This window comes from Dasypus novemcinctus, unplaced genomic scaffold, assembly GCF_030445035.2.
Source record: "Dasypus novemcinctus isolate mDasNov1 unplaced genomic scaffold, mDasNov1.1.hap2 scaffold_183, whole genome shotgun sequence".
Classification (NCBI taxonomy): Eukaryota; Metazoa; Chordata; class Mammalia; order Cingulata; family Dasypodidae; genus Dasypus; species Dasypus novemcinctus.
The window spans coordinates 118429-142246 of record NW_026688166.1 but is presented as its reverse complement, the minus strand read 5'-3'; the positions used below and the strand labels follow the sequence as shown (position 1 = coordinate 142246).

Sequence of the window (23818 nt, the reverse complement as noted above, 5' to 3'; positions counted from 1 at the left end):
CCCCCTTGACCCATGCGGAGCTGGCCCATGCATAGTGCTGATGTGCGCAAGGAGTGCTGTGCCATGCAGGGGAGTCCCCCGAATAGGGGAGCCCCATGCGCAAGGAGTGTGCCCCATAAGGAGAGCCACCCAGCGCAAAAGAAAATGCAGCTGCCCAGGTGTGGCACCGCACACATGGAGAGCTGACACAACAAGTTGATGCAACAAAAAGAGACACAGATTCCTGGTGCCACTGATAAGGATAGAAGCAGTCACAGAAGAACAGACAGTGAATGGACACAGAGAGCAGACAACTGGGGAGGGGGGGAGAGAGGGAAATAAATAAATAAATCTCTTTTTTTAAATTATGAATTATATCTCAATAAAGCTATTGTTTTTTAAGTATTACTGAAGGACATAAAACAATGTTTTTGAGAATTACGACTTATCAAAATATTGAGCCATCAAAATTAACAATAAGGGAAACGGACATGGCCCAGTGGATAGGGTGTCCGTCTACCACGTGGGAGGTCCATGGTTCAAACCCCGGGCCTCCCTGACCCGTGTCAAGCTGGCCCATGCGCAGTGTTGATGCGTGCAAGGAGTGCTGTGCCATGCAGAGGTGTCCCCTGCGTAGGGGAGCCCCATGCACAAGGAGTGCTCCCCATAAGGAGAGCCACCCAGCGTGAAAGAAAGTACAGCCTGCCCAAGAATGGAGGCGCACACACGGAGAGCTGACACAGCAAGATGATGCAACAAAAAGAGACACAGATTCCCATGCCGCTGACAACAACAGAAGCAGACAAAAGAAGAGCACGCAGCAAATGGACACAGGGAACAGACAACTGGGGCAGGGAGGAGAAGGGGAGAGAAACAAATAAAATAAAATAATTAACAATAAAATTTTAAGGTAAATATTTAGCAAGCCAATTATTTTGTTTGTTTTTCTTAAAGTTTTTACAAGAGGGAAGAGATTTCACTAGATATATATTTTTTTTAATTCAGGAGGAAAAAGAGACAAGTAAATCTCCAAACAAAACTGCAGAGTGGGCTTTTGCCTTACTAGGCATTAACTATTTATCATAAAGCTGTTTTGATTGAAAGAAAATTAGGTCAGTGAGGGAAAAAAGTCCAGAAATAGATTCAAATATATATATAGTACCTTAATATACAATAAAATCACAACTTCAATTTAGAAATGCACAGGATGATTAATTTATTAAATATAGTTGACATAACGAATTTTAAAAGTTTGAGCAAAATAGGTATGAAACGTAAAACAAAAAACAAAGAAACACTCAAAGTAAAGACATTTAAATCTACTATTAAAAGATAAAAATATTAGATAAAGGACAACCAGCAAGATGGCAGCAGAGTAAGGGGCTCTTAAGGTCAGCTTGTGCTACAGGGCAGTTAGTAAACACTCAGACCTATCTGCAGCACCTGTTTGGGCTCCAGGAGACCAGAAGAGGATCCTGCAACATCCTAAAAGGAATGGAAGGAGGAGACTGCCCATCTGCAGAGAAGATTCATTGGTAGAGCGCTCCATGCCACATCCTCCACTGGAGGCATAAACCACCTCGGGAGCTGTTCCGCAGCTGGAATTGGAAGTCCCAATTCCCAAAAACGAGGAAGGAAGAGGCAGCTGGGAACCAACTTCAGTTACTGATGAGTAAATTTGGCTGGCTAAGGTATAATCCTAAAAACAGCTAAACTTTGAGCCTGTCCAAGTCAGAAAGAGGCCAGTAGCTGCCATTTTAACTCTGTGCCTGGCATGAGGGGAAGCAGGGAGGGCTGAAAATCACAATGCTGCTGGGGACTGGCTTCTTTCCACCCAGATCAGATTGCAGCTCTAGCCTAAGCCCCAGCCCCACCTCTGGGAGGGAGGAATCTGGGGGGACCGGAACCAGACTCTCCAGGAAACTCCAGGTCATGCTGCAGAGACCAATGATCACCCTACTTTGGCAGCACAAGCAACCCCAGGAGCTATTCTATGGCTGGAATTGGAAGCTCCATTTCCCAAAAACAGGGAAGAAAGAGACAGTTGGCCACCAATTTCAGCTACTGATTAGTAAACTTGGCTGGCTAAAGTATAGTCCTAAGAACAGCTGAAGTTTGAACCTGTCCAAGTTGGAAAGAGGCCAGTAGCTGCCATTTGACTCCACCCCCAGCTCAAGGGGAAGCCAGGCTGACTGAAAATCGCAGTGATGGTAGAGACCAGTTTCTCTCACCCAGATCAGCCTGCAGCCCTAGCCTAGACTTCAGTCCCACCTCTGGCAGAGAGGAAGCCAGCAGGCCCTGCACCAGCCTATCCAGGTCCCTTTGGCTGGCACAGACTGAACAGTCGGAAGTCTACTGGGGTAACTGCAGTCATCTTGGACCCACACTGCATAGACTGCAGCTCCATCCCCTCTCCAGGGAGGGCAGAAAGGAACATGAAGTTTCATCAGTCTTTCTGGGCAACTACAGTCTAGCCCTGCACAACTTCGATTATTCCACACAGCTGTGACTCTGCCCCTATCACTGGCAAAGGAGAAAGTTGGGAGAAACTTCATCAGTCCCTGAGGCAATGACAGCTGCTTGTGCCGCTACAGCTAATAGCACCAACTACATCTTTGGCTCCTACTGCACAACCAGCAAGGGAGAAGGGGCAGGAAGCCCTAAACTAAAGAGAAAAACTGCACCCAGAATACATACTCTAGTAAGCCAGATGCCAAGACGCCAACAAAAAATTAAAATCCACACCAAGAAACACAAAGATGTGGCCCAGTTAAAGGAACAAGATAAGTCTCCAAATGACATAAAGGAGTTGAAACAACTAAGCATAGATGTTCAAACAAATCTCCTTAATAAATTCAATAAGATGGCTAAAGAGATTACAGATATTAAGAAGATATTGGGGGAAGCAGATGTGGCTGAAGTGACAGAGCTTCCTCCTACCATATGGGAGGACCTGGGTTTAATCCCTGGGGCCTCCTGGTGAAAAAGAAGAGAAGGCGTGCCCACACAGCGAACCAGTGCCCACACAAGTGCCCACATGGTGAACCGGTGAGCGCAACTGCCCACGTGGAGAGTACAAATGCCCGTGTGGTAAGCCAGTGCCCGTGCGAGTGCCCATGCAAGTGTCCGCATGGTGAGTCAGTGCCCACGCAAGTGATTACAGCAAGATGATGATGCATCAAAAGAGAAACAAGGGGAGAGTCAAGGTGAAGCACAGCAGAAACCAGGAATGAGGTGGTGCAATTGACAGGAAACCTCTTTCCCCATCAGAGGTCTCCAGGATCAAATCACAGTGAGTCCTAGAGGAGAGAAAATGAGAAGACAACACAGACAACAAAAACAGCAGGGTAGGAGGAGGGGAAGGGGGAAAATAAGTAAATCTTAAAAAAAAAAAAAAAGAAGACCCTGGATGAGCACAAAGAAGAATTTGAAAGAAAGCATACATAGAAAAATAGCAGGCCTAATGGGAATGAAAGGCACAATAAATGAAATTAAAAATACATTGGGGGAAGCAGATTTGGCCCAACAGATAGAGCATCCACCTACCACATGGAAGACCCAAGTTTCAAATCCAGGGCCTCCTGACCCATGTGATGAGCTGGCCAACACTGCATACTGATGTGCGCAAGGAGTGCCGTGCCACGCAGGGGTGTCCCCCGCAAGGGGGGCTCCATGCACAAGGAATACACCCTGTAAGGAGAGTCATCCAGTGAGAAAAAAATGCAGCCTGCCTGGGAATGGCTCTGCACACACGGAGAGCTGACACAGCAAGATGACCCAACAAAAGGAGACACAGATTCTGGCTGCCGCTGACAAGAATACAAGTAGACACAGAAGAACACACAGCAAATGGACACTGAGAGCAGACAACTTGGGGGGGAGGTAAGAGAAATCTTAAAAAAATACATTGGAATCATATAGTAGCAGATTTGAGGAGGCAGAAGAAGGGATTGGTGAGCTTGAGGAAATGGCCTCTGAAAGTGAGCATACCAAAGAACAGATGAAGAAAAGAATGGAAAAAATTGAACAAGGCCTCAGGGAACTAAATGACAGCAAAAGATGTGCAAACATATGTGTCATGGGTGTGCCAGAGGAAGAAGGGAAGGGAAAAGGGGCAAAGGGAATATTTCAAGAAATAATGGTAGAAAATTTCCCAACCCTATGGAAGGACATAGATATCCATGTCCAAGAAGCACAACAGCTCCTATCTGAGGAAAATCTGAATAGAACAACTCTGAAACACATACTCATCAGAATATCAAATGCCAAAGACAAAGAGAGAATTCTGAGAACAGAGAAAGAAGAGCAATGTATAACATATAAGGGATACCCAATAAGATTAATTGCTGATTTCTCACCAGAAACCATGGAGGTAAGAAGACAATGGTATGATATATTTAAGATACTGCAAGAGGAAAACTTCCAGTCAAGGATCTTATATCGAGCAAGATAATCTTTCAAATATGAGGACGAGTCTAGAATATTCACAGATAAACAGAAAATTAGAGAATTTCTAACCAAGAGACCAGATTTTCAGAAATACTAAAGGGTGTGCTAGAGCCTGAAAAGAAAAGACAGAAGAGAGACCTGAAAGAGAGTCTAAAAATGAAGATTATTATATCAATAAAAGTAACTAAAAGGGTCAAAAGAGTGGTAAAAATAAAATATGACAGATAAAATCCAAATAATCTATAATAAACTTAACCAATAATGTGAAGCACCTGTATTCAGAAAACTATAACTGACTGTTAAAAGAAATTTTAAAAGGCCTAAATAATTGGAAGAACATTCCATGCTCACAGATTAGAAGACTAAATATCATTAAGATGTTAATTCTACTCAAACTGATAAACAGATTCAACACAATCCCAATACAAATTCCACCAGCATTTTTAAAATAAATTGAAAACATGAACATCAAATTTATTTGGAAGGGTAAGGGGTTCTGAACAGCCAGAAACATCTTAAAAAGGAAAAGTGAAATTGGAGGACTCATCTCCAGACTTTAAATCATTTTACCTAGCTACAGTGGTAAAAACAGCATGGTACTGGCATGAAGACAGACACATAGACCAATGGAATCAAACTGATGGTTCAGAAACAGATCCTCTTATGTATGGTCAAGTGATTTTTGACAAGTCTGTCAAACCCACATCCCCAGCTTGGGCAAAACAGCCCATTCAACAAATGGTGCTGAGAGAACTGGGTATCCATAGCCAAAAGAAGGAAAGAGGACCCCTATCTCACATCTTATCCAAAAATTAACTCAAAATGGATCAAAAACCTAAATATAAAAGAACCATAAAGCTTCTAGAAGAAAATGTAGGAAAATATCTTCAAAACGTGGTGGTAGGTGGTGGATTCTTAAAGGAGATAAGAGGAGGACTGAAATGGACTACTGATGTTTAAAATATATAGAAGTTTTAATTAGCTTTACTGTAAAAGTGTGGAAATGTATAGAGTGGATGGTAACACATAGTGAGTAACAGCTAGTTCATAAATGGGGATGTGACTGAAAATGATAGTCTAGGAATATAAATGCCAATTGACAGAATGCTAGAGAATAATCTAGGAACTGAATAGCACAGTAAACCGAGAGGTGGATGAGAACTGTGGTTAAGGGTACAGATACAAGAGTGTCCTTTTTTAGCTAGAGCAAATGTACATCACTATTGAAGCATGCTGGGAATGTGGAAAAGCATGGGAAAGATATAACTGGAGTGACCTATGGACTGTGGTTAACAGTAATAATATGATATTCTTGCATCTATGCCAAAGATATAGTGTGTTGATAATGAGGCAGTATGTACAATGTGTGAGAAATTTACACTATGGACATGGTAACAATCGGATGATATTATCTATAACCTGTAACAACTGTGTCACTATAGTGTGGTATATTGATAGAGGTGTGTTGTTTGGGAATTCTGCAAATGTGCATGGCTGTTTTGTAGGTTTACAACTTCTGTCATAAAAATATATTTAAAAAATAATAATAGGGTGGATTGGGGGAAAAATACACCAAATGTAAGATAAGGACTATAATTAGTAATAAGATTTTGACAATATTCTTTCATAATTTGTAACAAATGTCTCACAACAATGCAAGGTGTTGGGACCCCTGTATAATGTTATGCGTGTTTGCTTTTAAGTTCACAACTTTACTATACACTTATTGTTTATGTATATTCATATAAAAATTAGGTAAAGATAATAATAATAGGGTGGATTGGGGGAAAAATACTTTGGTTAGTAGTAACATTTTGACGATGCTCTTTAATCATTAGTTAAAAATGTTTAACAACAATGCAAGGTATTGGTGGTAGGGTGAGGCAGTGAGAGTCCTGTATGATCTTATATATGTTTGTTTTGTAAGTTTAAACTACTACTATTCACTTATTGTTTATGTATGTTTATGTATGAGTGATATACTTCAATAAAAAAATCCTAAAGGCAAAAAAAAAAATTAGGTTAAGATTTTAAAATTAAGCTACATCGTACTTACAAAGGAAAATAAATGGCACACAAAAACTCATTCATTCATTCATTCAACAACTTCTGAATACTTTCTATGTGCCAGGAACTGTCCTGGACACTTGGGAAACATCAGTGAACAACAGCTTCTTACCCCCCTCCCTTAGATTTCAGGAAGGTTATAGTCATTCAAGAGGGGAATAAGAGATGATAAACAATAAACAGGGAAGTCATGTGGCTCAACCAGATGGGCGCCCTCCTACCACATGGGAGGTCCTAGGTTCAGGTCCCAGTGCCTCCTAGAAGAAGACGAGCAGATGCGACCCTCACCACAAAAAGCTAGAATGCCACCCCTGCCACAAGCCAGCAGACACCACAGCCCATGGGGTGCAGATGTAGCTCAGGACACTGGACACTGGCCTCTCATGTGGGAGGTCCCTGGTTCGGTTCCCAGTGCCCCCTGGAGAAGGCCAGCAAACAATGAGTAGAAGATGAGAGAACCATCTAGGTGGGGGAAGGGATAAATAAAGATAAAAAAATAAATAAATAAATCTTACCAAAAAAAAAAAAACAATAAAAAGAGTAATGAGCAAACTTCATGTGAGAAGTGCTATGGCAAAAATACAAAACAGATGAAGGTACGGGGGGTGGGAATGCTAGGGATTAGTGCAGCAGTTTTGAACTCGGGGTCCAGGTAGACCTGCCTGAGCTGTGGGCTCTGAACATGGTCCAGAGGAGGAGAGGGAGTTGGCCACAAGGTCCCTGGGGAGAGCACACTCCGGGCAGCAGGTAAATCTCACACAAGGATGGAGATGGCATTGTGCCCAGTATGTTTCTAGAACAGCAAGAAGGCCAGTGGGGCTGGTGCAGAGTGATCAAGGGCTGAGGAGGAGGCGAGATACAGAAGTAATGAGCCACATAACCCTTTGGAAGAACTCTGGCTTTTACTCAGAGGAAAATGAAATGCTGGGCAGAGGAGTGCCATACCTGACTCATTCCCCAGGTAGCGAGAACTGCTCTGTGTCCCCTGACATCATCCAGGCAAGAGATGCCTGAGGGTTGTTTTGGGTAATTGCAGGTGATTAGAAGAGGTCAGATTCTGGATATATTTTGGATCTAGAGCCAAGAGGTTCTGCTGATAAGTAAGATGTACAGCATGAAGGAAAAACAAGTCAGGGATGATTCCAAAGGGTTAGCTATCAATCAAGAAGGGGAAGGCTGTGATAAAACAGGTTTGGGAAGGAAGTGGCCAGTAAGTCAGTTGCAGTCATGTTCAGCTGTGTCTATTAAACATTCAAATAGAGATGTAGAGTAGACCGTTAGATATATGACTCTTAAGTGCAGGAAGAGGTCTGGGTATGGTGGTTTTAAGCTGTATATTCCCCAGAAAAACATGTTCTTAAATCTAATCCATTCCTGTGGATGTAAATCCATCGTAAGTAGGTCCTTCTGATGAGGTTACTTCAGTTAAGGTGTGGCCCACCTCAATCAGGATGGGTCTTATTCCTGTTACTAGAGACCTTTATAAGAGAATGAAATTCAGACAGAGAGAGAGAAAGCCACAGAAGCAAGAAGATGAAATCAATGAAGCCCAGAAAAGAAGGGAGAGACCAGCACATGCAGCCATGTGCTTCGCCATGTTGCAGAGGAGCCAAGGAACACCAGCAGCCAGTCTTTGGGAAGAAAGCATCACCTTGATGATGTCTTGATCTGGACTTTTTTTAGCCTCAAAACTTTAAGCAAATAAATTCCCATTGTTTAAGCCAAATAATTTCATGGTATTTGCTTAAGCAGCCTAGGAAACTAAAAGAGTATGAGGAATCATTGGCCACAGAAATACTTATGAGAATCAACAAGAACACCAAAGGGTAGGTCACAGATAGAGAAAGGATGAGGAGCAAGGGCTGAGCTTCGGGACTCTCCAACATCAAGAGGTAGGAAGAAAAGGAAGAGCCAGCAAAGGAAAAGGAGCAAGCAATCAGAGAAGGAAAATTAAAAGAATGTTGTATTCTGGAAGCCAAATGAAGAAAGTTAAATCAGAAGGAAAAAAGTGATCAACAATGTCAAATGCAGCTAACTGGTCAAGCAAGACGAAGCCTGAGAATTCACCACTGGATTTAGCATTTAGCGACGTGGAAGTCACTGCTGCCCTTGACTAAAATATTAAGAGTAGGACAGGACTAAAACTTTTAGTTCCTATCAAGATGCTAAATTAGCACAAGTGCAATCCAGAGAAATGTAAAGAAAGAGAGCAAAGCAAACAGAAATCCTGGGTGCCAATGTGGTTATTTTTGAACTGTCATGTGTACAGCCATGGCTTTGGCCTGGAGGTGTAGGCAGGTATACTGATAGACAACATTGTTTTTTCCCAAGCTTTCCCTGGAACAAAGAGCACCTGCTCCCACACCTGGGGATGAGAAAAGATGAGCTGAGAAGGAACTGAACTTATATCATATTCTAAAGGATAATTTCCCTAATATAAAGAAATGCAATCAATAATTTTAAAACTTTCCACAAAGAAAATCCAGATCCAGATGAGATCACTGGTGAAATTTTAGGAACAATTAAAAAATAAATAACATTGGTCTTACACAAATGCTTCCAGAGAATAGAGAAAGAGAAAACACTTAAGATGTATTCCAAGGTTAGTATAAAATTAAGATAAAATCTGACAAAAACATAGGAAAGGAAAATTACACTTTATCTCATGAATAAAGACAAAAATTCTAAACCAATAATCATGAATTACATTTTTTTTTAAACATCAAAAATCAAGTTGGATTTTTTCCTGGAAAATAAGATTGGTTTAACATTTGAAAATCAAAACATTAATAGAGGGAAGCGGATGTGGCTCAACTGATAGAATGTCCGCCTACCATATAAGAGGTCCAGGGTTTGATTCCCAGGGCCTCCTGGCCTGTGTGGTGAGCTGGCCCATGAGCAGTGCTGCCATGCACAAGGAGTGCCGTGTCACACAGGGATGACCCCTGTGTAGGGGTGCCCACACTCAAGGAGTGTGCCCCACAAGGAGAGCCACCATGCACAGAAAACGCAGTCCACCCAGGCATGGCACAGCACACACGGAGAGCTGATGCAGTAAGATGATGACACAACAAAAAGAGACACAGATTCCCAGTGCCACCTGACAAGAATGCAAGTGGACACAGAAGAACACACAGTGAATGGATACAGAATGCAGACAAAGGGGGGTGAGGGAGAATGGGAGAGAAACAAATAAAAAAATCTAAAAAAAAAAATTAGTAGAATTACCTCAATTAATATGTCAATATTATTTAATCCATTAAAAGAATAAAGGAGAAAACTATATATTCATCTTAATAATAAGTAATGCAGCATCCCTTGGATGATAAAAACTCCTTGCAAACTAGGAAAATAATGAAACTTCCCAAAAAATATGCACCAAAAAAATTACAGCAAAAATCACACATAATGATAAAATATTGAAAAGTTTCCCTTGAGACTGGGAAGAAAACAAGGACGTACTACTTCTAGTTCATGGTATATTAAAACTCCTAGGCACTGCAAGAAGGAAAGAAAAAAAAATAAAAGTTTAAGGACTAGAAAGGAAGCAATTTCCATCTATTAATAGATAATTGCATAAGTAGAAAATCCAAAATATTCTACAGATAAAATAATAAAATTAATAAATGGTAAAGTCACCGAATACAAGGTCAATATACAAAAAAAATCGGAAAACGGACTTTGGCCCAGTGGTTAGGGCATCCGTCTACCATACGGGAGGCCCGCGGTTCAAACCCCGGGCCTCCTTGACCCGTGTGGAGCTGGCCATGCGCAGCGCTGATGCGTGCAAGGAGTGCCGTGCCACGCAAGGGTGTCCCCCGCGTGGGGGAGCCCCACGCGCAAGGAGTGCACCCGTGAGGAAAAGCCGCCCAGCGTGAAAAGAAAAGAGCAGCCTGCCCAGGAATGGCGCTGCCCACACTTCCCGTGCCGCTGACGACAACAGAAGTGGACAAAGAAACAAGACGCAGCAAATAGACACCAAGAACAGACAACCAGGGGAGGGGGGGAAATTAAATAAATAAATAAATCTTTAAAAATATATATATATATATACAAAAAAATCAACCACATTTCTACATACAAGCAACACACAAATAGGGAAAAAGTTTTCAAGTACCTATTAATAAATCTAACAAAAGAAGTACAAGGACTCCACATGAAAAATTATCAAACCTTGCTGAGAAAAATTAAAGACCTAATAGAGAGAAATACCATGTTCATAAATTGAAAGGTCAATATTAATATGACCTATACTATCTACAGATCAATTTGGTTTTCAAAGCAATACCAAATTCCAGCAAGTTTTTGGGGGAGAAATTTATAAGATGATCATAAAATTTATGTAGAAATACGAAGAACTTAAAATAGCCAAAGCAATCTTTTTTGTTGCTGCTGTTGTTTTACTTTTTACTTTCAGGAGGTACTGGGGATTGAACCTGGGACCTCATGTGTGGGAGGCAGGTGCTCAATCACTGAGTGACATCCACTCCCCCAAGCCAAAGCTATCTTGAAAAACAAAGGTGGGGAACTTATATCCACAGATATGAACACTTTTTTTTGGTATGATTGCATTTATTTGAATCGCCCAGAATAGGCAAATCCATAGAGACAAAGTAGATTAGTGGTTGCCAGGAGCTAGAGACAGGGGCATGGTTAACGGCTATGAATGGATATGGGGCTTCTTTCCTTTAATTTTTATTGTGGTAACATACACACAGGATTAACATTTCTCATTTTAAGTATACATTTCAGTGATATTAATTACATTCACTAAGTTTTGGTAGTGGATGGTGGTGATGGTAACACTGGGTTGGCTTTTTTGGGGTGATGAAATGTTCTGGGATTAAATAGTGGTGATGGTTGTACATAGCTGTGAATATAATAAAGTCACTGAATTGTACACTTTAAAAGGGTGAATACTTGGATATGTGAATTATATCTCAAGAAAAAAATAATGGCATTTGCATAAATTTAGTTTGCCTACTTCTTTACATTCTGCAGAGAATTTGGGATATGGACAAGGTCTCAAAAAATTATAATTTTTTTCCTCTGACCTAGTTCAGACATTGACGTCAAATGGAAGGGCAAGGAGAAGGCAGAAGGGCAGGTCTAAGACTGCGGTGCCAGTAATTATGGTTCTGAAGATATTATGTGAAGGGGAGTGAAAAGAACACTTGAGCTGGGCCTACAGTGGACCTGGCTCTGCTAACATTCCAGGCTTCTCTCTGCCCTCCAGCCACCACCACCACCTTGCATCATCTGAACTACTGCAATTACCTCTTTCTTTTTCCCTTTTTTTTTTTTTCAAGTACCCAGGGGCCAGGGATTGAACCCGGAACCTTGCACGTGGGAAACCGGTGCTCAACCACTGAGCCACTTCGGCCCCTAAGCTGAAGTGTTTCTTTTCATGTTTGCTTGGTTTTATCATTTGTTTGTTTTTCTTAGGAGGCACTGGGAAACAAACCAGGACCTCCCATATGGGAAGCAGGTCTCAATTACTTGAGCCATATCAGTTCCCTGCAAATGCTTTTCCTTTTTCAATATATTTGTACATTTAATAATTGAAAATATAGACAATAACTTGAAAAAGAAAACAGTTGAATAAAAACATACATTTCTCAATTAAATGTACTGGACACATAAATTTTTTTAATCATTCAATATGTTACACATATTATTTATGTTATAAAGCTACAGTAACAGGGACTGGAAATATTGGCACAATGCTAGACAAAGAGACAACTGCAATAGAACTGAGAATCCAAAAAGAGACCCACAAGTAGATGGCTACCTGATTTTCAACAAAGACGCCACTGCAAATTTGAAAGGAATGTCTTTCAATAAATGGTCCTGGAGGAAATGGATAGCCATAGCTCATATCAAAATATGTATGTACATATGTATATGTGTATCTAAGTATACATACGCATATGTGTATATGTATATAAAATACTTTAAGATGTATCATACTTAAATGTGAAAGTTAAAACATTCAAATTCTAGATGAAAATAGAATTTTTGAGTTAGGAATAGGTAAAGTTTTTTTTTCTCCTTTCTTATTTATTTTTTTAATATTACATTCAAAAAATATGAGGTCCCCATATACCACCAACGACCCTCACCCCACTCCTCCCCCCATAACAACAATCTCCTCCATCATCATGAAACGTTCATTGCATTTGGTGTAAAGTTTTTTTAAACAGAACATAAAGAGCACACAGAAGTAAAGACTAGACTAAGAGCACATAAAAAAAATAAATTGGACTTCATTAAAATTCAGAACAAGTATCAGACTCAAAGAAGATATTTCCAATACCTCTATCTGACAAAGGACTCATATAAAGAATATATAAAGATCTCCTACAAGTTAATATGGCAGAGACAAACACCATTTTTTTTTTAATAGGCAAAAGACCGGAATAGATTTTTTTTTAACCAAAAATCAGATAAAGATAAAATAATGGCCAGGAAATATATGAAAGCATGTTTGATACTATCAGGCATCAGAAAGATGCAAATCAAAACCAAAATGAGCTCTTCTGTCACTTATTGAACCTGTGGTTGGTGCTGGGGTTGGTGTATACTCAGGAGACTTGAATCTCTGGACTGTCCATGTGCCAGCTGGGCCCTGAGCCTCAGCAGAGTTTCAACTCTTACTCTCTGGTTCGTTGGATTTACCCAGATCAGCTAACAGGGAGGTGAAGATGGTCAACAACCACACAAGGGAAACGAGAGTGCCTACAACCACAAGCAGAAGAACTGCAACGATCATCCATGTGGGATCTAAGCCCCCTCTCAATATAGAGGTGGACTGGACATCACCTCCCAGGGGCCACAGGATGGAGGAACAAAATATGGATTAGAGTGGACTTACTGATACTCTACTATAGAACTATTGTGACTAGTAATGGAAGAAATTGTAGCATTGTTATGGAGAAAGTGGCCATGGTAGTTGCTGAGGGCAGAGAGAGGGAAGAAGAGATGTAATGTGGGGGCGTTTTCAGGACTTGGAGTTTTCCTAAACGATATTGCAGGGACAGATAATGGACATTATATATCCTGCCATAACCCACTGAATGTACTGGGGGAGAGTGTAAACTACAATGTAAACTATTATCCATGTGGTACAGCAGTGCTCTAAAATGTATTCACCAATTGCAATGAATGTGCCACAATGATGAAAGAGGTTGTTGATGTGGGAGGAGTGGGGGGGGGGTATATGGGAACCTCGTACATTTTTTAATATAACATTTTTTGTGACCTTGTATCTTCAAAAAAATACAACTTAAAAAAATGATGGGGGTGGGGGTGGGGAGTGGGGTATATGGGAACATCTTATGTTTTTTAATGTAATATTTTGTGTGATCTATTAACTTTAAAGAAGATAATTAAGAAATAAAATAAAATTTTTTAAAAAAGAACGAAAAAAACAAAATGAGGGGAGGAGATGTAGCACACGTGGTTGAGTACTTGCTTCCCATGTATGAGGTAACAGGTTTGATCCCCAGTATCTACCTAAAATAAAAGAGAGAGAGAGATACCACTACACTCACAAGTTTGGGGGGGGAGGTGGAGGGGGAGGGGAAGGGGGTAGAGAGAGAGAGAAAGCCTAAGGCCAGATGTGACTCAAGCAGTTGAGTACCTGCCTACCATATGGGAGGTCCCAGGTTGGGTTTCCAGTGCCTCCTAAAAGAAAACGAGGAGACATAGAGAGCACACAATGAACAGACACAGCAAACAGACAGCAAATGCAAACAATGGGGGGAGGAAATAAATAAATTTAAAAAAAAAAAAGCATCACCAACAAAACCAAGTGCTGACTAGGCTATAGAGCAACAGGATCTCTTGCATATGGCTGACTATATCATTTGTATCAAATAATACAATTACTTTGGAAAATGTTTGGTGGAATCTATCAAAGCTAAGCATATATATGTGCAATAAGCCATCAATTCTACTTCCAGATTTACATCCCTCAGAATCAAATGCACATGTACACCAAAGAACATGTGCAAACACCCAAATTACAAACAGCCCAAATGTCCATCAAGACTAGAATGGATAAATTGAGGTATCGTCACATGATGGGGGAAAAAACCTCCTGCAACATGCAACAACATGGCTATCTCACAGATGTAATGTCGAATAAAAGGAATCAGACACAAAAAGAATATCTATTGGGAAGCAGATGTGGCTCAAGTGACTGGGCTTCAGCCTACCACATGGGAAGACCCAGGTTAAAGCCTGGTTAAAAAAAAAAAAAGCAGGCCTGCCTGGCAAGCCAGTGCCCACACAGCAAGCTGAGTGCCCGTGCAGCGAGTCAGTGCCTACGCAAGTGAGTCACGCAGCAAGGTGATGATGCAACAAAAGAGAGACAAAGAGGAGAATGAAGGTGAGGCGCAAGAGAAACCAGGAACTGAGGTTGCACAAGCGACAGGGAACCCCGCTCCATATCAGAGGTCCCCAGGATCGAATCCAAGTGAATCTTAGAGGAGAAAAAAGAGAAGACCAAAAGAGAAACAGATACAAAAGATCATACAGCGAATGGACATAGACAGCAAAAAACAGCAGGGTAGGAAAGGGGAGAAAAAGAAAAAAGAAAAAGTATATTTTTTAAAAAGAATATATATTGTATGATTCTATTTATATGAAGTTTAAAATCAGACAAAATAATATATAACGATAGAGGGCAAAATAATGGTTACCCTTGAGTGGCAATGGGGGAAGTAAGGTCTTGGAGAGAACACAAAATAGTTTTCTGCCCCATATCTTGAACTGAGTGACAGCTATCTATGTACAAGAAAAATTTGTCAAGTAGTTCACCTGGGCCTTGTGCCCTTTAACTCAATCAAAAAAACAAAAATTAATAACTTGAAAGTAATAAAACTTGATCACTGGCTGTGTAGCAGGTAAAAGACATCCATTAGGATAAATGCCATTCTTCACTTGGATGACAGGCTGGTTGGTGATCATATTGGATGGGAAATAAAGGGAAAGAGTCGGGGGCTATAATACTTTTATTTGAATCGATGGAGTTTAAAGAGCCTTTGGATACTTACAGAGATATACAGCAGAGTGGTGGCCTTTAGGGTCTAAAAGTAGGGGAAAGACAGAGCCAAGCAGTCCGGCAAATAATGCCTTCCCATAGAGGCGAATCAGGGAGAGTAAGGATGAAAGAGGATCAAGAATGGACACCTTGGGAGAAGCAATTAAGAAAGGCACAAGAGGAAGATAGCTCCGTGGAGAGAAGTGAAAAGAAATAATCACAGAGAGAGGAAAAAACCAGAAACCAGCCAAGACAACACTCTAGGAGAGACTGGACATGAGCACCAACTGGACAGAAAGCTCAATTAAAGCAAGCACTAAAGTATCCACAACCTTGCCATAATAAGGTCACTGGTGTCCCTCATCAGACAGATCCACAAAGTGAAGCAGTTTAAAATGCCAAAGGGAAATGGGAAAACATCTGCCAGAACGCACAACTTGAAATCTATCTCCTGCACCATGTATACATAATATTTACAGAGATTATCTGAAGGTGATACAAGTCTTTCTTTTCAGAGATATTCTAAATTCTATGCCTGGCTCAACTAGGACCATCAGAAAGCAATCCACGGGACCAAGGTGTTTTGGCCCCTGGAAACCTGGATTGGCTGAGTTCACCTCTGACACAGTGCCATGCTTCCCCTGAGGATCAATGGCAGGCTGCAGGCTGCGCTGATTTCAGGTACTCACTTAGAAAGCATGTCTATGTTACCTTTACAAAAACCAGGAAAGGAACATTGTCTAGACTTCAATGCCAAGAGCTCTAAATGCCTCATGAGGATTTAGCATGATTTCTTTCCATGGTCAATGCAAAGCACATCCCAGATAATGTCTGCATTATTGCTATGCCCTGAAAAAGATCAGACAAATCAGCTATAACATCATAGCGCCTATATAGTTCTGTATTCCACTTTGTCCTGATATTGATAGCCTTCCGTGTATTATTCCTGATGTTAATTTCCATCCATTTCTGCATTCCCATTCTCAACTACAGACCTTAAAGACCTCGTACAAGACACAGTAAACAAAGTAAGGAATAAAATAAACAGCTCACCTGAGATCTGTCCATTTTCTGCTGCTCTGGGAAACATGTAGAGAATAATGAAGGGGGGAGCTGGGGAAGAAAAAAGAAAGAATGAGACCACAAGAAATCTAACCTGCCTTTCCCCTCCTGGATTCTCTTGCCTAAAAAGCTCCACCTGCCAGGTGAATAGAACGCCCTCCCATAGGAAAATGTCCTTTGGCCCTTCTCTATGTTGGTAGCAGTTTCTCCATCTTTTGACAGAAACCAGTTTTGATGTAGTTCAGTGGCTGAGCGCCTGCTTCCCATGTGCCAGGTCCTGGGTTCAATCCCTGGTACCACCTTTAAATAAAAATGAAAAGAAAAGAAACTGGTTTTTTACTTAACTATACCAGAAAACCTGACTGCACATTCACCCTCTTGGACTCAGCAGTTCTCATCTTTCATGTTAGGCAGAAATTGGCAATCCAGGATGCCCTTCCCCCACGACCTTCTGAGCCCAGGAGTCAGGATGGAAGCAGCATCTCTCAGCGCCCCGTCTGCTAAGGGGCATGGAGCCAGGCCCCCTGGTCACCTGCAAATAGTGGGGCATTTGAAAGGAGTCGAGGGCAGTTAGGGAGGCCTGAGAGGAAATTCCTTAGAGTAGGTGGCACTTCTTTTCCACCCCCAGACCACACCCTCTCAAATCCTCAAATGAAGCAACACTTCCTGGGCAGGCCGGCCCCTCTGCCTTGGCCCCAGCTCACATGTCTCTTCTGAAATCTGGCTCAAAGCTCCTATTATAGTTTGGGGTGGCTTCTGGATGGAGCTCAAGGATTGCAAATTGCTTCTAGCCATTCACAGGTAGGTTTCGCTTTCTCTGGCTCTTCTGCCTCTGCTCTGAAGCTCTGAGGGTGGGCCATCTTCCAGGTGGGATTTCTCTTCCTAAGGTTCCCTCTTGGCCGCACAAGAGCTGCTTTGTTCCCAGGAACCAGGACCTGGGCCTAAGCGACAAAATTATTTGAGTCGGAACAGGTATCAGAGCTCCAAACCTTGGAGCTCTCTGACCCCAGGATCTCAGGCTAGTCTTTCAAAAAACGCAAATAAACCCGGACCTCTGGGGATACACAGACTGGCCGGTTCCGCTCAGGCCCAGAACCCTTGGATAGTAGCGCTCTGATAGGACACCAAGGACCTAGAAACACAATGGTCACATAATGAAACAGAGGCCACATCTGACACAGGACAGTGCCGTCCTTGAGCTCCTGCCCTGAAGCACACAATGCTGAGTTTGGGTAGAATCGCTGTTTGGAAGGAGGAAACGGGAAGGGAGGTCGCCGTGGACGCGCTCACCGGAGCCCGTCCCCTGCGGCTGGGGGCTCCGGGGGAACGCGCTTCGGCCCTCGACTTGTGGCAAGGGACTCTCCCGACCTCCCGGTGGGCGAGGGCTCAACGCGACACCTCTCTGAGGCACGCAGGGTCCTTCCGGAAAGGGGCGGAGGGCATAGCGAAGAGCACCCGAAAGAAGCCCGAGAGCGCCCCGCGGCGGCCTCTCCTGAGAGCCCGGCTCCGCCTCCGGCTCAGCCGCAGGGCCCTCCCCAGCCTCCGCGAGCTCTTCCGCGCATGCGCCACCCCGCTCGCGCCAGCGCCCGCGCCAGCGCCCGCGAGATCGAGCGAGATGGTGCATGCGCAGAGGGGCCTTACCCGTTTCCGGCGCAACGGGGACCAAGGCCCATTTCCCGTCAGCCCCAGCGGCTGATTGGCGCCCTGGGCTCGGCGCGGTGCGGCGTGCGGCAGGGACTGCCAGGAGCCCGCAGGGGCCGGCAGGGGGCGGCAGGGGGCGGCAGGGGCCGTCAGGGAAGCGGCAGAGGGCGGCAGGGGGCGGCAGGGAGCGGGCGGGACCCCACGTGGAAAGCCTTATTCGGACTCTATAAGCGGAAAGAGCTGGAAGGAGGAACAGCGCGGTGACAGCAGGGCTTTGCTCCTGGCAGTAAAGCGCACAAGGCTGGTGGGGTAGCAGAAGTAGTGGAGTTGATAAAATATTGTAAAGCTAGTATAGTGTCTCATGCACACCAACTGAAAGGATCCTTCCTTGTATTAGAGTTTTCTAGGGAGACAGAACCAACAGGTAATATGTGTAAATATTAGAGTTTTATATGAATTGTCTCAAGTGACTGTGGGATGCACAATTCTGTAGGGCAGGCTGGGAACTCTGATGAAAGTTTTTCAATGAATTTCCCAGGCTGGCAGAAATAGAAATGGGAGTTCTCTCTTCTGGCTGCTAAAATCATCACATCTCCTTTTTTATATTTATACTTTTTTTTTTTTCTAGCCCCCTCATTGTTTTTGTGCTGGCTCTCTGCTTTCTGTGTGCATTTACTATGTGTTTTTCTGTGTCTGCTTGTTTTTTCTTTAGGTGGCACTGAGAACCAATTCTGGGACCTTCCGGAGTGGGAAAGAGGTGCTCATTCTCCTATGCCAAATCAGCTCCCGGTCTGCTGCATCTCTTACTGTCTCTCCTCTGCATCTCTTTTTGTTGCATCATCTTGCTGCGTCAGCACTCCTGCACAGGCCAGCACTCTTGCACAGGCCAGCATGCCATGCAAGTCAGTTCTCTTCTTGGGCCAGCTTGCCACTCCAGCCGGATCACCTTCACCAGAAGGCACAGGGGATCGAACCCTGCACCTCCTGTATGGTAGACTGGAGTCCCATCGCCTGAGCCACATCTGCTTCCCATTACCTCTCCTTTTCAGGCCGCTGACTGATTGGCTCAAACTTCTCTCCTCATTGAAAGCTATCTCAGTTGATTGTAGATCTAATCAGCCATAGATGCAATCATCTTACTGATTATTTAAGTCCATGAAATATCCTCACAGTAACAAGGCAAGCCAGTGCTTGCCTTGACCAAACAACGGGACACCATCACCTGACCAAGTTGACACATGAGCTTATCACACACACTCCTGTAGTTTACTTAGTCTGTTTTATGAGAAAATTTTCACACAGCCTTGTCACTCTTAAAAGGACTGTATACAACCTTTTAGCATTTCACAAAAAACGCGATTTGAAGGGCATAAGTGTTACGTAGCTTGTTTCAGTAAACAACTATCTTTTTCTTGGTCAAACAAAACCTGGCATTTTCTTACAAACGTTTCAAATAGAAATGCAATAGAATTCAATGAGCAATAGATGTATTCATACCTTACCTAGAGTCACCAGTTGTTAATATTTTGACATATTTTCTTTATTTGTATATACTAATTTTTATTTGTGCTGAGCCATTTGAAAGAAATATTAAAAAAAAAAAAGCTGTACTGGACTGTGGGAAACAGGCAAGGATGACTTTATTCATAGCTACCAAGGAAGGGGAGAGAGAGTAAACCTCAACTCCATTGATAAAAAGGACAGCAAGCTTTTCAAGGGCTGCGTGTGGCTTGGAGGATGGTAGAGGTTTGATCTTTGACATTGGCAGTAGTTTAATGAGAGTGGAGTTAGGAGCACTTGGTTAGATTGTTTTACTCTGCAGTAATTAGGCCACCTGTCATCTGTAAGAGCTGGGACAGAGGAAGGGAAGAGGGGGAAGGAAGGGCCAAGGTTGATAGCTTGGAATAGCTAGTATCTGAACTTGTCTTTCCCCTCCTTTTTCCCCTGCAGTCTGAGTTGTTTTTCTCTGCAGTCCTTCAGTTGCCAGATAAATTTCAAAGTAGTCAGGTTGGAGGAGGGAGACTGTAGGGGCATGCAAGGAGCAAGGCCGGCAGCCTGTTCAAGAGAAAACCAATCTTGGTCAATAAATTGCAGACATGATGACACTTCAGCCCTAAATATGTCATCATGAATCTTTTACAATTAAGGACATATTCCTTCATAATCACAATACCATTATCACACCTATAAAATTGAACAGAAATAAAAAAAAAAGTCTATCAAGTTCCTGTTCAAATTTCCCCAGTTATCCCAAGAATTTCTATTACAACACTTTTATTAAGATGTTTGAAGTTATTTTAAAAAACAGGATCAAGTCAAGAATTATACATTAAAAAAAAAGAATTATACATTGTACTTGGTTTACTTATCATTTTACCCTTTTTAAATTCCAAACAGTCCTCACTCTGCTACCACTGCTTTATTTTTTTAATAAAATTTTTATTAGAGAAGTTGTAGGTTTACAGAAAAATCATGGAGAAAATACCAAGTTCCCATATACTTCCCTCCCATTATTGACATATTGCATTAGTGTGGAAGCTTTGTTATAATTGCTAAAAGAATATTATAATTGTACTATTATCTATAGTCCATAGTTTACATTAGGGTTCACTGTTGGTGTTGTACAGTCCTATGGTTTTTTTGGGCTATTTTATTTTTATTCTAGTAACTTATATACAACCTAAAATCTCCCCTTTTAACCACTTTCAAATATATAATTTAGTGCTGCTAATTATATTCACAGTGTTGTGCTACCATCACCACCCTGCTTTGTCTTTTGTGACATTCCTTTATCTTGTTCAGGAGGACAAAGAAAGTAGAAGGTGTGCCTGAGACATTGTGATTTGACAAAGTACAGGGAAGTGCAAAAAAGAATAACAATGTCACGTCAAAAGGGCATCAGACCTGGAAGCGGACTTGGCTCAACGGATAGAGCATCTGCCTACCACATGGGAGGTCCACAGTTCAAACCCAGGGCCTCCTCGACCAGTGTGGAGCTGGCCCACGTGCAGTGCTGATACACACAGGGAGTGCCATGCCACGCAGGGGTGTGCCCCAAGTAGGGGAGCCCCACGTGCAAGGAGTGTGCCCTATAAGGAGAGTCGCCCAGCGCAAAAGGAAGTTCAGCCTGCCCAGGAATGGCGCCACACACACAGAGAGCTGACACAGCAAGATGATGCAACAAAAAGAGACACAGATTCCCCATGCCACTGACAAGAATGGAATTGAACACAGAAGATCATGCAGCAAATGGTCACAGGGAGCAGACAATTGGGGGGGGCAAGGGAAGATTAAATAAATAAATAAATAAATAAATAAATAAATAAGAAATCAGACCCAATTTGAAGTGGCTCCCACTGGACAAAATTTGAGCATTAAGTAGAAAGTATAGGAAATTAAGTAGACACACTTCTCCTATTCCTCTAACTAAGCTAATAGTCATGGACATTATATACAATAAGACTGAAAGTCAGGGATAAGAAGGCAGATGGCCAGGGACCTGAAAACCCCAGGAAATAATATGCATCAATAAAATTGACTTGTTTCAAATAAAAAACAGGAAAAACATAGCAGTGAGTTCCAAGCATTTTCTTTTTGCATCATATATCCCAAACTGGGGCCTGGAGAAGCAGGCAATCTGGAAACACTGACAGGTACAGATAAGACCATCCCCAACAAAAGTCATAGTTCTCTAACCAGAGGACAAGGAAAAGGTCAACATAGTAAGACAGAAAACATTTAGACAATAACTGATATATTCAACTATACACAATAGTAGTAGTAGTAATAATAATAATAAAAGCTGCAGACCTACCTCCACCCAGTGGGGAGCTTAGCCTTCCATCCTTTTACATAATTATAGCTAGCTCCCTCCTCCAACAGTGTCAAGAAAGGCTGAGTGTAAAGCTAGGATTTTCATGAGCTTCTAGCAATAAGCCCCACACCTCCTCTAAAATGTCAGTGTAGATGACTTACGGAGGAGCGACTAGGCCCCTCTCCCTCTCCCATCCATGTGGTGTCCTCAGGGAAGAGCCTGGACTCACACTCCTGCCCTGTCTGACTGAGGAATATTTATTGCCCTGCTGTCGATGGAGGCTAAGAGGAGAACCCCAACTTTCACCCCTACCAGCACCCCTCTCTCTGGCCTGTGCTGCATCAGAGGGGGCTTGTGTAACAAAGATTTAAATAAGAGCCAAAGTCTGGTAACATAATACCCAGGATACAGTAAAAAATCACCCATCATGCCAAGAATGAGGAAAATCACAACTTGAATGAGAAATGCAATCAAGGCTGACACCAACAGTGGGATGAACCAGAGGTTGGAATTATCTGACAAGGATTTTAAAGCAACTATCATAAAATGCTTCAATGAATAATTATGAACAATTAAGTCTTGATAAAGAAAGAGAAGATATAAAGAAGAAACAAATGGTAATTTTAGAACTGAAAAAAATACAAGTGCAATAAAATACTCAGTGGTGGTTTCAACAGTAGAATAGAGAGGACAGCTGAAAAAACCAGTGAACTTGAAGACAGAACAGTAGAAATTGCCCAATCTGAAAAGAGAGTAGACTGAAAAAATTACTAGGACAATGTGGAAAAATAATAGCATTTACATCATTGGAGTCCCAAAACGAGAAAAAGGTAGAGCTAAAAAATCATTTGGCAAAATAGTGGCTGAAAAATTCTCAAATTTGACAAAAGACATAAGTCTACAGCCTGAACCACAGACAGGAAAAACCTAAAGAAATCCATGCCAACACATATCATAGTGAAGAACACATCACTGAAAATGAAATAAAGAAAAAAATTATTGAAAGCATCAAGAAAAAAACAATTCATTAAAGAATAAAATAGAGAGAAAAAAAGAATAAATGGAAATTTAATAAATTCTTAGACAAAGGTAAACCAAGAGAATTTGTCACCAGAAGACCTAACCTAAAAAAATAACTAAAGTAAGTTTTTGAAAGCAAAAGGAAGTGAAAAAAAGAAGGGAAAAAAGGAGTAAAAATATGATTAAGTACAACAGACTTTCCTTTCAAGTTTTCTAAATTGATTTTGATGGTTGAAGCAATAATTATAATATTGTTCCATGTGTTTCTCAATTTATGTAGAGATATTTAAGACAATTACATAAAATAACAGACTTTTTAAAAATGAAGACTACATTTGATTGTAACATATTGAATATAAATAAATTTTTTAAATCCATAAGTCTATAGTGATACACATGAGAAAGAAAATAAAGAACACCTCTTCTTGAAAGAACACCAGCTAATGCATGCAAAAGGAATGACAAAATGAGAAAACACCACTTTGCAATCTCCAATGTAATAATTGATTGAGGAAAGTATCATTGATATAAGCGTAAAGTATCAGAGTAAAATTTATTGGAGAATAAGTCATTCTCAAAATGTCAAGGATCGCCCCTAATTTCAAAGGGAAACAAAGTATCTTTCTGATGGAAAATATCATAAAACAATTAATCAAACATAGTATTATTGAGAGATGACCAATATAACATCTATCATTTCTTCTACTTTAAGAAAAGCCAGAATATAAATTCTCATTCAC

General features: G+C 41.7%; 1 protein-coding gene and 1 long non-coding RNA gene across 2 annotated transcripts in view; one reads left to right on the top strand and one right to left on the bottom strand.

Annotated features, from left to right (window-relative positions):
- LOC101423191 (putative zinc finger protein 487) overlaps nucleotides 1-18172 on the bottom strand; it is a 56089-nt gene extending 37917 nt beyond the window's left edge. The window contains 3 exon segments of the mRNA XM_058292654.1: nucleotides 14146-14181; nucleotides 16595-16654; nucleotides 17894-18172. Of these exon segments, the coding sequence (XP_058148637.1) occupies nucleotides 14146-14181; nucleotides 16595-16631 (73 nt within the window). The 5' untranslated portion in view covers nucleotides 16632-16654; nucleotides 17894-18172.
- Nucleotides 17297-20975, top strand: LOC131277611 (uncharacterized). Its single transcript, XR_009184748.1, has 2 exons — nucleotides 17297-17404; nucleotides 18957-20975. It is a non-coding gene; the product is annotated as an uncharacterized lncRNA (long non-coding RNA).
- The last annotated feature ends 2843 nt before the right edge of the window (nucleotides 20976-23818 follow it).